The following is a 15,378-nucleotide window of genomic DNA, read 5'->3' on the forward strand; positions in this document are numbered from 1 at the left end:
TCTGTGTATAAGGTTGTCTGGAACATTTGCAATCTGAGAGAGAGTTGGTCTGTGAATACCGGCCAATCGCTTGTTATTCAACAGTTAATTTTCCCAGTTGACTGTCTCTGCTGTGAATATCTGATGTGAGAAACCACCTCATCCGTTTGAAAATTAAGCTTGCCCATATTGATGTTCAATGCAGGCTCCAACTGATTGTTTTGCAATGACTAGTTTGGTGGAGTTGAGTAAAACGTCACGTCACAAAACCCTAACTAAACACTGACAATGTTGCTGACATACGTCTAGCATCATGAGATTGTGTGGTTATGTTAGCACTGCTACAGAAATACGTAGGAACTTAAATTACAAGTCTGCTGAGAATAGCCTGTATTAACAGGCTTTCTCAAACTTATAAATGACTGATGTCCAGCTTGAGTAAATTAGAGCTTTTGTTCAGTGCTGGTGCATTTTCCTAGCTGTTAAACAAGCTGTAAACCGCAAGGATGACTCTGAAAGTTCTTAGCTAGGAGCATTTAATCAACTCGTCCAGCTTCTTAGTATTAAAAATATCTAGCATTTTGTTGCTCTTTTATCGCATAATTGACTCAATACCCTTACCATTAGACAACCATTCACTTATTACCAACTTGTCATACGAATACATTTTGGCAATGGTCAACTGGAAAAGTAGAGTGTCTATCAAGCAAACAGAAGCTCGAGTTTGCGTGGAGACATACATAATAACAACAGTTGTAGCTCACCACTACCTTATGTACGTTGTCAGTGACAGGACATTGATACGTGTTCTTTCAACAAATATTAGCTATTGGTAATTTGATTAGTACTAGCAGTTTAATTTTTCACAAAATAATTTGGCCTATATGGCTTGAACTGATTACGAAAACTATATGTAGATAATGAGTTGCAAACAATGACAAATAAAACAAATGAGTCAGTAATGAACAAGTAACTCGGGTGTTTAGTGTTTGGGTATGAAAATGTAGCGCCATTGTTGCAGATACACATCAAATTTCATTTGACCAAAAGAATCTACTGTACATACATACTAGTTCATTGCATAAAATTTTACAACGTGGAAGTATCCACCATACAACCTTCCTGCCAACCATGTTTACATCAGTTTGTTGCAGTCTAGCCTGTCTCGCACCAGATGCCTTCAATCATTGTTTATGTAGTTGGATGTCGAACAATTGTTGGAAGCGATGCATATTTATATCACATCAAACAGATTGATTAAATACATAATGATATCTTGTTTTTAGGAGCTGAAAAACTACCTCAGCTCCTTTGGGCCACTATTGGTGTATGCAGAACCAAACATACTAGCAATTACTTACTGTCTGGTGTACTTGAATAATTGTCTGTATTATATATACTTCCATACAAGTGGACAAAAAAGTTAGTCGTAACTTGCAAACATCAATATAACTCAATATTTGACCAAAGAACAAAAATAAAATTGATCATGTATTCTTGTTAAATATAAAAAAATTGCAGTGAGACATCTTTGAAGCACATACATGTGGTTAGCACGTCCAATTGGGATGACAGGGCAGGTAATTTACCACATGGTCATCCTATGTCACCAATACAAAGTACAAGAGGGAAACACCTCACAACAGACGCAATCAACAAAACTGAGAAGACATCTCTTAAGCATTCAACCAACCACTTCTGTATGGAGCAGGCAATTTAGCAAACAGTCTTGGTTGTAGCCTTAGTTAGACTATCTCAAAATAGCCATTATAGTCACGATGAGTGTATTGTAATTCACTCCTTTACCACCTGTTGATATTCTTCCAGTCTGCTCAGAATGGTGTTCCATTTCTCAAACTGTGTGGAAACTGCGCTTATCTATTACTTGAGTTAAGGAGAGACAAATCCTGGCATATAAGTTCAATCAAGCATTTTAATAGCGAGCTTAATTATACATGTACAATGCACATAGTTGCACCTTATACCATTCTCTTCGGCACAGAATTCTGAGTCTGTTGATATGTATATTGTACGGACTAAATGAAAAGTTGAGGCTGTAACAGTGATCAAAATAGAGATATTTTATGATTTTTGAAAACTGAGGGCGGTCTCATAATTTTGTATAGTTAAAGATATTGTCTTATCATGTAATTAAAGATATGGACAATACATTTAGAAAAATGCTTCAGCCGCATGAGTTGTACTATTACTTATGTTATGTAACTGAAAGCTTTTATGACTATACGAGGAAGCTAACTTATTTTTTGTGACCAAATCTGACGAATAAACCAGCTTTCCACTGCTTGTAATTATCCTTCTGAGATTTTATTTCACCGAGGTGGCTCTGTGTCGGGAATATAATCCCTGTCGCCGTGTGACAGGTGGTAATACTCTCCACTATACTAACTCAACTGGTTTTCCTATGACTTGGTTGAAAGTTACCAATGTATCACAACCTCTGCCTAATCTTAAAATTCCATCTTATCAATCGACATGTTACACGAGTAACACCATTTCTGACAAGTCAGGAACTTTTTTCAATTTGCTTTATTGCTAACTGATTCATTTAAAAAATTAGCCCATTCTACGCAAAACCTAGAATTTATTTCACTGGTTAATATTATTTCGTCCACCCTCCAATACATGAAAATTCTAAATTACCTTCAAAATGACAGAAGAGACACGCTCTGACGAAATTGCAACAAGTACATGTGAAAGGATACAGCTTTGTTATAGTTATCTACCAGCTGTTTTGTTTGGGTAAGCTTCTTAGAAACTTCCTCCTCCAAAATAAAAGAAAGAATCGAGTGAGCTTACAGGTGATTTCACCAATGCTCAGCGTGAGCATCCCACATCAGATAGTAAAGGAAGTGTTTACTAGCTGAACGTATACACAGCGAGGGCATACGGGTGAGAATGGAGTCTAGTCCTTCAACATATAGATCTTCAGATGCCATCATCTAGATTATCGGATATGTGGACAAATTACCTCACCTCCTGCTTTAACAATCTAAAATCTAAGCTTATATCAAATCAACCTACAAACCTTACATATTTATTTTATCAAATCAACCTACAACCTTACATATTTATTTTATCAAATCAACCTACAACCTTACATATTTATTTTATCAAATCAACCTACAAACCTTACATATTTATTGTATTAAATCAACCTACAAACCTTACATATTTATTGTATTAAATCAACCTACAAACCTTAAACATAGATAAACTAATTTCTATTTTATGTTAGACTAATTTGATGATACAAACACCACACTCTTGCTTCGCTATAATTTCATGCTTATCTTCCATCGATATTATTTTCTAGGCTTTTTTTCACCACTCGTCTTGAGACCCATAGTTGGGAACAAAATAAGGGTATATAATACAAAATAAAGCAAAGCACTATGAATAAGCAAGCACATGTGAACAGACGGTGGTGACAACCAAACAGGCTGAGCAAACGCTTTGCTCCCTAGCGGCACTCACGGTGATCGTCAATTCGTATCTCAATTTTTTTTATCATATGTCAGAACAAAATTGTTAAAGATTTTCATGTCATATCTCAAATAAATCGTATGTCTGAACAATCGTACGTCCGAACAATTGTATGTCCGAACAATCGTATGTCCGAACAATCGTATGTCCGAACAATCGTATATCAAGGTGTGATCGCATATACATATCTTTTGAACAGCTATAAGTAATAAACTATATACACACCTTCTGAACAGCCTGTCGCTCTGATACTTGCAGCAACTTGACATTCAGATTCGATGTGACTATAAAAAACATGGATGTACATCAACTGTGCACACATTTCATATTTACAGGTATTTATATGTAGGTGTAATAAGTTTTAAATAGATAAAAGTACATTTTGAACTAGCTGCAAAAAAAAAACAGAAAACTATTTTTGAATATTGATTGTTACCGAGTAAACCAGATCACAAAATAAGTTTTGACAGCTAGCCAAGCCGCTGAAAACTTCACTCACTCCTGGTCCTTAGATGCTCGCTGTCCAGCACCCACTTGAGTCTCTCTACATTTTCTAAATGCTTGGCTTCCTCCTGCAGTTGCTTCTCACCTAACAAGAAGTACTCACGATTCAACATCCACATTTCTAACTAACAAAAATTACCTGCATCAACAGAAGACCGAACAATGCAGCACTAGACCACATTCCATATGCAAAAAAAGATGAGCATTTTAGAACTAACGCATGTTAGTAAAAATCAACTGAAGGGTCATGTTTGTGGAACAAACAGCGATAATAGCGAAATGCTATTAAGACATGACATAAACCTTATTAAGCTTTATTACATAATATTACGATATTTTAATAATATATATCATTGAGGTATTAATCATACGTCAAAGGATCTTAGCAATCTTTAGCATGAGAAAGGTGTCTGTCTGTTTGTCTGTCCAAAGCCAGGGTTAAAGGATAGGATAAAAGATTGCTCCGTATGGGACTCAAACTCATGACATTTGGCTTAATAGACTGACATTCCTACACCTGCGCTAATTGACCACCTTGCAACACGTCAAAATAATTGTGGGAATACTTATTCTCTGTGCTTTATGATAGAATAAGTGAACATAAATAATATACATCAAGTTTGAAAAATTGATGATTCTCAGGCACACCAGACAATTTTTTACAGCACATTAGACTGCCAAGGTTAAAAGTTAGAATAAAAATATAAAATAAAATTATTAAATAAAAAATATTTTATTAAATTAAATAAAGCGTTTAATTGGTGATTAAAATAGTGATTTTCTTAATTAGACATGTTTCATTCGCTTGCCTTTTGTCAAACATCAATTATTTTAATATTACACTCACAGGTTTATTAAATGTATAGCACTGACATCGTATAACAAATGACGCAATTGAGACAATCTATCCAAGTTTGACCAAAGTGGTGACTGTAGCTCTAATTGGTTCATTTAACTGTAAATAAACCTTAGACGAGTATTACACACGAAACTTGCTTAAAAGAAAATAAATCTACAAATGTTGAAGTTTTCTGTACGACACATTACATTTAGTTTGTACATTTAGTCAATGTACGGCAGGAGATAAAACTCAATCATAAGCGTGTTATTACGAAAACAACACTTTTTGGTTGTGAACAGCATAATGAAATCTGCCTATTTAAGTAGCAAGTCTTAGAGGTTTCTTAACTCATTTTAATAGAGCTCAAATAAAAGTTTTTGTTATATAAAAATCCTTTTACTGTATATACTTCATGATCTTTCTTATAATCACTAAATTAAATTAACTTTAATATCTTCGGCTACTAAAAGCGTTCATCTATTTAGCCATAATTGATAAACATCAGCAATGATTTCTATTGAGCAGATGCATTCATTAGAATTAATCTTAGCTAAAAGATTTGACACAAATAGACATAGACTTCTGCATATTCAAGCCTTTGTTTGGCTATTGGAACACTAATGCACAGTGATGCAATGTGTCTCCAAACATATTCTATATATATACTAATTGAATTGTCAAGGTGAACAACCTAGAAACTACAAGAGTAGTGAGCGATGCAAAAGTAAATATGGCTACACAAAGAGCTCTCTTGTAAGTGAGGCATAAACAGCATGCGAAGGCGTGTCCAAGTAGGTCATCTAAAGGTGAAAATATCAAGCCATCTAAACTATTATTCAACTGACACAGAAAGTCAAAACTCAACTTACAAGGGCCTTCTCATAAAGAATTTTTTACAAACAATGTAAAACACGCAAATTATTAATTCAAAATACAAAGTGTTTTGAACACAACATGAATGAAAATCTTGAAATATTGCAGTTTCACAACTACAAATGAATGAACTGGTAAACCGTGAAAATTAAAAATAAAAAGTATAAAGCCAATAATACATATCTATTTAATTGGTTGCAATCTCCCCTTCATGTTACTTAGATCAGGTTACACCGCCAAACATCACATACCTTCATGCGTGGCCGAGCTCACACTTTTGATATCGTGTCTATATGGAGTAGTGTAAAAATAAAAAATCTCTTTTTTATTACATTTTCATATTTTCAATTTACTTTTTGTGTTCAGTGTTTTACGCAGTAGTACATCATGCATTTGTTTTAACGTTATATATATACTTACCTGAAATATTTATCCTTAAGTTTTTGAGTTGCACATCAAATTAACCTGTTCTAAACTTTTTTTTTGAATGTCAAAGTAAGTTGGAGCAAATATTCTTGTAAAAATATGTTGTGTTTCCTTTAACTTTGTATAATTTAAGTTTTGACAGTATCATACATACATTTGAACATCAAGCTAGGTATAAAGATAATTAGGTGAGTTAATGATTTAATGGGTTAAGATAAGTAGTGAGTTAATGTTCACGAGAAACCTATTAAAATTGAGAGATGACGATTCCTAAGTATTAACGGTAAACAACATCCATAGAGGACAGATGAGTCGACCTAACATAATGCTACTGTTACCCATTTTTTCAAAGTTATCAAGATGAATCACACTTACTGGCTTCAATGTAGGCTATTTTAACATCTGCTGGCTTCTCCAAAGCATCGGCATGACACATGTGTGTAAACCTTTCAATATCACCCACTAGAGAAATGAAGGTGGATATGTGAAGCATTTCAACACACTTGACATTTATCACGCTATTCATTCACTGATAACACGCTATAAACCTGACAAACAAGAAAGGAGTAGCAGCAGAGTGGTGGTAGCTCTAACCAACTCATCAATGAGTAATGACTATTGACTATTGAGTAATTGGTTATCTTGAAAGAAATAAAACCCAAACAGAGCAATATTGACAAATTTTGATTGAAATTTTCAAAACAGACAGAGTATAATGCTTCCAAGCCACTTGAAATCTAGATAAGCATATTATTGACTGACCAAAACAAACATACGCATATCTATGTAAATCATCAACAATTTCACAATAAACTAGTTTTCTATGGTGGGTGGTCATCACCATCAGCGAGTGCCGTCAGGGCAAAACAAATATAGCCGTATGTCATCAACAATTTCACAATAAACTAATTTTTCATGTTGGGTGGTCATCAATATCGGCAAGTGCCGTCAGCTCCAAACAAATGTACACGTACATCATTAACAATTTCACAATAAAAGTTCACAATAGTTTTTTATGGTGAGTGGTCGTCAACATCATAGGCAAGTGCCATCAGCGCAATATAAGTGGATGAAAGGACAACAACATATACAAACTACAAAGGTCATTACATTTGCATGGTTAAACCCCAAACTATAGCAGATAAAGCTTAAAAAGCTGCTAAGATGAATGGATAGCGTAGCATAAGCCATGAAATGTAGCCAAGTTGAATGCGATACTTTCTAGTTGAAACATACCAATCAGCATTAATTTAGTAATTTAAAAGTAAATTTAATTTTAATTTAATAATTTAAAAGTAACATACTAATTGGAATAAGTATGATAAAAGAACCCAAAAGTAAAAAAACACTTCGCATAAATTTAAAAGTTGACTTACAACAAAATTCACATTACAGTTAATTGATATGAAAATATTCACCATGTCTTACTCTGTTGTGTTGTAGGTGCAAAATATGTGGGAATGTGATTACAAGCTCTTAAAAGCTCAAAAACGAACAGCCACATGAAAATTGAGGTCAAGTTTTTATGTCTCTGAGAAAACAGAGGTGACTGCTGACTGCTGAGCAGCTGCCTAGCAGCCAACAGGAATATCTCATCTAGTAACCAAATGACAGCAATAAAAGTAACTGTGTTAAGTAGATCTGTGTCCTTCCCGATATGGCCTATAGCATTCCCGCAAAAGCTTTAATCTCATGAATAAAATAGAGCATTTAAAAATGTTACCCGTTAAATTCTAGGAAGCGGTCAATTTATGAATTTAAGAACATTTCCACAAAGCGTCAGTATTAGTCAAAGTAATTATTCACATAGTTATTATGTCAGCATTGTGTAGCAATATATTCTTTTTATTCAAATGAAAATATGTACTATAGAAAGATACACCAGAAAGAAATGTACCATAAAGAGGTATGTACCATAGAGGTATGCCATAGATATAAAAAAGTACTATAGAGGGATGTACCATTGAGAACAATCTACTGTAGAGAGATGTGCTATAGAGAAAAACGCACTATAGAGAGATCCACCCTACATAGACAGCGATGTACCATAGACAGGTGCGCCCTAAACAAAAAATCCCTAAGAAATGCATTACCTATAGAGAGAGATGCGCTACAGAGAAAAACACCATAGAGGAATTTACTAAGAAGAGGTATACTATAAAAGAGAAGCTTCACCATAGACATAGAAAGATGCACTACGTAGATGTAGAGATGCATCCCATAGTGAGAGCAATGCACAATTAAAATGGAGAGATGTAGCCTACGACAGAGATATAGATGCACAATATAAAGAACATGGCACCATAAAGAGACGCTCCATAGAGAGCAGCACCACAGATGAGTTCTGCTAAATTACCTAAGGAAACGGAGAAATGCCAAACAACTTCGAGACATCACACATTGAGCTAAACTAATACTTTAAAAGCTTTATCTTTTTGAAGCTCAACTAATTAATGAAAGCGGCACTTGCTTCAAATACAAACTCTTCGTCTGAGATAGAACATGAGGCAGCATTGCTGGTGTAAGGCACAAACAATCTGTAATATATAAAATAATACATACATTGGGCATAAACCTGTTTGAGATTGTTATTAGATCCCTCTGCCTCCTTTGTTTTCGTTGCAAGCTTCGTAATTGTAGGTATTATCTGAAATAGATTCATGAGCTGCTAAGCCATGTGTTAGGAACTAAGATGTTCAACGATGCAAGTGATAAGACCAAATGCAAAAGCTAGTCTAATTGATTGACACAACAAATTTCCATAAACAAAAAGTGACCAGCAGAAAACAAGTAACTTTTATGCACTGCACCAGTTTTGTAAAACTTTAAACCAACAGCTTATTCACGATACAATGAGCAAGTTGAAAACAGCTCTTTAAGCAACTTTACTTTAACTATCTAGAATTTTATTTGTTTGAAAACTTGACTGAAATTACATGGCTTAGAATATGTAATACCATTTTAGATAGTAACGCACACCCAAAGCGTGCGTTCCTATCTAAAATGCGCACCAAAAGCTTTTTAATTAGCTGCTTAAAGCTAGCTACATTTTGGATGTGTTTATTAGCAATTAAAACAATCTTGGCTAATTGCGTCTCTGTGTCGATGTGACTAGTATCAGTTGCGTTTTCTCTCCTAATCGGTGAAGTACAGTTCTTTCCGTAATTTCCCATATTATTACGTGGGTAAAGACTACTGAGAAATATTGACATGACAATCTTAAGGTTAATCATAGTTGTATGCTTAAGAACAAATTCTATTTGTTTTTGATGCAAAGAAAACTTGGGAATATTTTCAGGCAAAAAAAATGTGTGATGCCTATTGTGCAACTTTGCGTGAAGCGCTCAAAGCCATGCATTTGATGAATCGTAAAAGGAAATAAAACCGTACAAAACTTTTTTTGTCAGACTGAGTCTCACGATTCGATGTCTACAAGTCTCACGATTCGATGTCTATTATTTTTTGTTGCTCTAACTGCTACCCCTTCTCTCGGCTCCTGATGAAAACCTTTGTAGGTATTCCATAATTACACTTGGGTCACAGTAGGTTGAGCAACTTGTAAGCTGTTTACCATGAATAGTATGTAAAGCTTATCAGGTAAAATTAATCATCAACACTGTTGCAATTCATAAAAATAGTCTCAAGTCGATGGAAGCTTGATTATACGCTTAGACATATATGGAGATCGTTTCCGAACCATATAACAATAATAGTCGTCTGGTAGCAATAATTTCTTTGCTCGATAGTTACTTAGTTCTGGAATTGTTGTAAAAGAAATTATCCAGAATGCTTCCTATAGCATAAAAACTGTAGTTGGGACTACATGTTGTTAACATACATTTACTTGCTTTAGAGTTCCACATGTCAACCTTACTTAATGTATTTGAATCAAACCAAATGCCTTCAAATTGCATAATAAAACTTGAAAGCATTTTATTTCGTTTCAGTGTTATCTTATAAACTTTCATTCTTACTAAATGCGCAGACAGCTATGAGAATAAAGAGTGTGCGTTTATTATTTTACGACTTTAACATCAAACACTAAAAAAGCTTTTTACATATCGCAGTTTTAAAAACAATTTTTAAGCAACGATCTGTTTCGATGACACATACAGTAGGATTTTTGTGACAGTGCATGTCGTTGCCCAATAAAAGCCGTTCCAAACTCCGGACTCTCAGTTCTAACGTTGATAAGCTGTCTAACTTTGCTCCTTCCATTTTGGTAGGCCAATTGAGTTTTTCTCAGCGAGCGGAAATTAGCTCATAGCCCTAAATTGCACACAGTACATCGAAGCCTTTATTGTACCACAGCGAACCTAAACCGTTCATTGACATCGACTAATAGATTTAACGAATAGTTGGAAATAATCAGACACAACGGCCATGACCTCTTGGTGGAGAAAAAATGATCCAATTAAAATTTATTGTCACCGCAGTTGTCCAATAGCTGTAGGTGAGAGGCCTTGGAATGTCGCAGATGTGGAAGTGTCAACAAGTTACGGATACTAAACGCTCACTTGCGCGACCGTCTTCAGTCGCTGCGACACGCGTGTTTCACATCGTGCAGTTGTAGCAAACAAGGCAGATATTACAGGAACAAAACATTACTTTTGCTGAATTGCTGCATTTGTTGCACACTCTACGACTGTGTATGATATAATAGTTGATGATTAAGTGTTATTTAGCTCTCATCAGCCTAACAACACGCCCTACCAACTACCAGCTGCTGTTGTAACAGATTTTTATAGGTATGCATTATTCTATTTATATGTCATAGACTCATGGTTCACCAGATAATGTTAACGCTAGGTTTCTTTATAAGATGTGGACTAGTTCCGTTATGTAATGGAGTGTAAAGCACTGTAGTTAACGTGTTATGTTGACCGCGATACTTGACAAACAAACGTGGAAAAACCGGTTGTTAGAATAGACAGTTCACTAACTATGCAGTGTATATGTTTGGGCTCGTACTGTGTATTGATAGCTAAGCAGGCCATCAAGAAGACCTTTTTCTTTCTCGTTATAAGGGATCTTGAGGATGAACGCATTGATGCTTTTTCTAGTTTCCATGACCCAACACCGGGGCTAAAATTGTGTGTAAAATGTTTCTATTTAAGAAGCCCGGTAGAATTATTTACATGCAGAGTGGTAATTATTAATTACACGCAGGGTAGTCACTCAAGATAGCTTAGAATATATCATATGAAAAGGTAAATCAGTGTTGTGAGGGTGAAATACTATAATCCATTGTTGTTGTCAACTATGTTTGCATTAGCAGAATGAGTTGCTATTTTGCTCACTATTTTGCTCAAATTACTTTAAGCAATACATTCCGCCCAATGCATAATGAAATTTTGACTCTTGCTTATTTCACTGGCATTCTCCATATAACATTCAGTCTGACCATAACACCAGACGGTGTAAAATAATTTTGTTGTTATAACTTGTGGCAAATACGTGATATTTAAAATATCTGAACATTGCTAATTTGTATTTATTCAGCTAAAAAAAAGTCAAAAACTGCTGCTGACGTGCAATTATTCATTAGTTATTTAATAATTAATAAATAATAGTGATTGTTTACTCTAGTTTGTAATTTCTAAACCAGCAGCAGCCTTGGAATCACCTACATCATCAGTGACTTTTTTGTTAGTTTTGTTTTTGTTATATGATGCTCCTGCCACTTAAATCTTTACCTATTGGTTTTGGAAATTTTACACACAAATTTTGACAGTGTCGTTGACTTTTTTAGCGTGGCAGCATGGCTGATACAGGCGATGCTGCAAGTCCCAAAAAGGAAAGAGCTCCGCTTGATTGTACAACAGTAAATATAGTCATCAATAATTCTGGAGATGACTCATCATCACCACAAACCAGTCCCGGTGAGGGCTCACCCTCATCGAAGGGTAAGAGGCCTTCTTTAACTCTGCCGATTCTGCGTGTGGAGCAGTTGAAAGAGGAAGGATTTTCTTCAGGCTCTTCAGCTTACAACAGTGAAGATTCGGAATTCTCAGATACGGACATCATAAATCGGTTAGGTGAATTCGTCCCGCCAAATGAGGAACTCTCGTTGAAAATAGCGGAACAGGTACGTGCAATCGTATGGCTAGATTTTGTTAACTCCTTAATTTGCATACTGTAACAAAGATGGAGTCATGTCTCGTGGTAACACTTCGTAAGGAAAATGTCACCTGCCTACAGATTCAGTTTTTGAATATCCTTTTTCTTTGATCCTTTTTAAAATACTTGATACTTTTATTGATATTTGAAAATTAAAATATCTGATTTGATGGAACTAAAAGCTTTGGCTATCAGCAAGTAAATAAGTTGCAACAATATTTAATACTCCTCGAAAATTATGTGCTGCCAAAAACTAGACAAGTTGTAATAGTTATGTACGCGTAGCAATGGTCTCTGCTTACGCCTGCATCTAGAAATATCATTACAGTAGTTGACCTGCATGTGTATAGGGTTACAAGCATTAGTCATCGTTACGTTAACATCAGTTATCTTCCTACGACAAACATATTTGTAAACAGTCTGACTTATTTCATCCGTTGACGTTTGCACACTGGCATGCTAGAGGAAATATGACATGTGAAAATGGTCATCACTTGGGGTTAGGTTATGCTGCCATTTAATGTGGTATAGGTTGTTTGGCCAAGTTTTATAATCATAAAAACGCAGTAGGAGACTAGGAGAAGGCAAACTGAGGCTATGGGACTAGCCGGTAAACCTAGCTCATTACTTATCGGTGCATTTATGCATAGAATAGATCATTTTTTTAAGTAACAGCAATATCAATGAAACAGCTTTTTTTAGTTTTTAGTCGAGTGAAGGACTGTTAGCTTGAGTTCCTGTAAAAGTCCTTAAATAGAATAGGCAGCAGACTCGACATCTTTAGTGAGTAGAAAGTCCTTCGTAAATCCATTAAGGTGATTATTAAATTTCAACTGGCTGTGTGAATGCCCCACAAGTGACTGACTAACCATGCATTGCCCGGTACTTGTTCTGCCTGGCTGAACCAGCATGGTCTATTTCCTTCGATACTTGGCATGGTCCTCGATACTTATACTAAGACAAATTAATGTTAGGCTTCAACCAGCCGGCTGCTCCCATGATAAAGTCACTCACATATTTCCTGATTCTTTTCTATTGTAGATGGATTTCTACTTTTCAGATGCGAATATTCTTAAGGACTCATTCTTGCTCAAGCACGTTCGCCGCAACAAGGAGGGTTTTGTTAATCTTAAACTCATCACAAGTTTTAAAAAGATGAAAACATTGACGAGAGACTATCGGGTGGTTGCATATAGTCTGAGACGGCACTCGCAGACACTGATAGTAAATGAAGACGGTAACAAAGCTAAGCGACGGAACCCACTTCCTGACTACGATGAAACGAAGCCATCACGAACTGTAGTGGCTGTTAATATACCTAACGAAGAAAAGGCTAATATGGAATCCATATCTAGCTTGTTCAAGAGCTGCGGTGAAATCACAATGTTACAAATTCTCAAGCCCGGGTCGTCTATTCCTCAAGATATAAAGAAGCACTTAAGCAAGCACCCAGAAATATCCAATTCTGTATGCGCTGTAATAGAGTTTGAGAAACACGAATATGCTGCCAAGGCAGTTGCTCTCAGCGAAGGGAAGACGGGCATACAGGTGGCCATGCTCGCCACATCTGCAACCAAAACCAAGGCTGCTGATGATTCAGAAAGTGACTCGGAGTTTGGTAAAAACAAGAAGCGAAACAAAAAGAAGGCAGTAAGAAGCACTGTGGTTGATCGAGACCGAGAGGGGTTGAGTAGTGGTTCAGAGGGTGACTTTCTCATGCCTAGACCAAGATCTCGTAACAGCTCTTTTGGCTCGGACAACAGCTATGGTAGGGGTGGTTACCAACGGTCTCTCCTCAGTCCTACACATGCAGACAAATCGTGGACATCTCCAAATGGCAACTCAATATCCAATCAAAGAAGAAGAAGCATGCCGATGCCGCAGTCACCTCTTGCTGACTCTTCTAAGAGCTCATCTAAAGCTTCTCCCAAGCCATCACCAAAATCTAGCCCGAGAGCCTCGCCAGAGATGCGTCGGAGGGCTAACTCCGGATCCATGCCCGCTTCTCCGCCAGAGCCAGGTAGCAGTCCATGGGTACAGCGGCGAATGCAAGCAAGCCGAGAAATGAGTCCACTGGCGAAAGGAGCAAATGGTAAACGACTTGAATCGATAATACGAGCTCCACGAGGCCCAGAAGCAGGCAAAGGCTTCTACTGCGGAAAAGGTCGTGGTAAACCTGTGCTGATTGAGTGTTGACATACTTGAATCGGAGGAGGCGGTGCAATGTGTATATCATGCCAGTCTTGTATATGCTAAATTATCTCAATTTATTATGATCTGTACAGCTTGTTGCATCAAAATCCAATTATGTTTTTAGACTCAGTTGTATTTTAAATGACCATAGAGTTGAGTTAACTATGCACTGCGTAGCATTTTATGGTGGCTTTAATGGTGAATAAAATAATAATATGTTTGTCAAAGTAATCGCTGATCAGCCCACCCATTAGAATTACAAGCAATCAGTTCCACGCCCTTCCTATCTAGTTTTTGCACACGTTTGAGCTAGTCAGTAACTGGTAGTTTCTCAAGATTTGTGCTGTTTACGTATTGTCAATCATCCGGCTATAATCTAAAGCAATTACAGATTAATTTGCTCGCAGTGCCAGCCTGCGCATTGCTCTTGCTGTTACAACTAGCAGTAGTAGGCTACCTGTCCATCCGGCTTGCAAAGCTGCCTGCACACTCGGCGGTCCCCTATCCTACATAAATCTCGCCGGCATGTGTTAATTCTGTGTCACATTCCTAACGTATTCGTTGCAGTACAGTTTGGTAATAAGTGTTTGGATTGTCATGCCATAAACTCAGGAATTTATGTCATTGAGGACAACATGAAGGGTTTTTGGTTTTACAACAATCTGCATCAACATTTTGCAATGTTAGGCCAATTGGTGGATTAGTAGGCAGTGCAGCATTTAGCTCTGAAGGTTTTAAAATAACCAATGAGCAAAAAGTGTGTAATATAGCTTTTGCATTACAAAACATTGCGTAATAAAAATTTTCTGGCTTGTCATTTGGGAATGATTTGATTCTCTGGCAGCAGACATTGTTGATACACATTGGCTGAGACCTGAATGTCAACAGGGAAAAAAAGATGTTCGTTTGTAAAATTCTTTCAACATTTCCTGTTGATC

General features: G+C 36.3%; 2 protein-coding genes across 2 annotated transcripts; one reads left to right on the forward strand and one right to left on the reverse strand.

The window, feature by feature from the left end:
• Nucleotides 1-1,352: 1,352 nt before the first annotated feature.
• On the reverse strand, nt 1,353-10,388 carry LOC137391274 (dynactin subunit 3-like). Its single transcript, XM_068077694.1, has 7 exons — nt 10,241-10,388; nt 8,690-8,774; nt 6,503-6,589; nt 3,983-4,072; nt 3,709-3,767; nt 2,703-2,762; nt 1,353-1,857 (listed from the first exon to the last, which is right to left on the reverse strand). Exons 1-7 carry the CDS (start codon nt 10,343-10,345, stop codon nt 1,774-1,776), a joined length of 570 nt encoding a protein of 189 aa, XP_067933795.1. The 5' UTR covers nt 10,346-10,388; the 3' UTR covers nt 1,353-1,773.
• Nucleotides 10,389-10,638: 250 nt separating this feature from the next.
• Nucleotides 10,639-14,667, forward strand: LOC137389907 (la-related protein 6-like). The gene is made up of 3 exons (XM_068076077.1): nt 10,639-10,875; nt 11,880-12,215; nt 13,289-14,667. The coding sequence occupies exons 2-3, from the start codon at nt 11,889-11,891 to the stop codon at nt 14,441-14,443; spliced, it is 1,482 nt and encodes a 493-aa protein (XP_067932178.1). The 5' UTR covers nt 10,639-10,875; nt 11,880-11,888; the 3' UTR covers nt 14,444-14,667.
• The last annotated feature ends 711 nt before the right edge of the window (nt 14,668-15,378 follow it).

This window comes from Watersipora subatra, chromosome 3 (genome assembly GCF_963576615.1).
Source record: "Watersipora subatra chromosome 3, tzWatSuba1.1, whole genome shotgun sequence".
Taxonomy (NCBI): Eukaryota; Metazoa; Bryozoa; class Gymnolaemata; order Cheilostomatida; family Watersiporidae; genus Watersipora; species Watersipora subatra.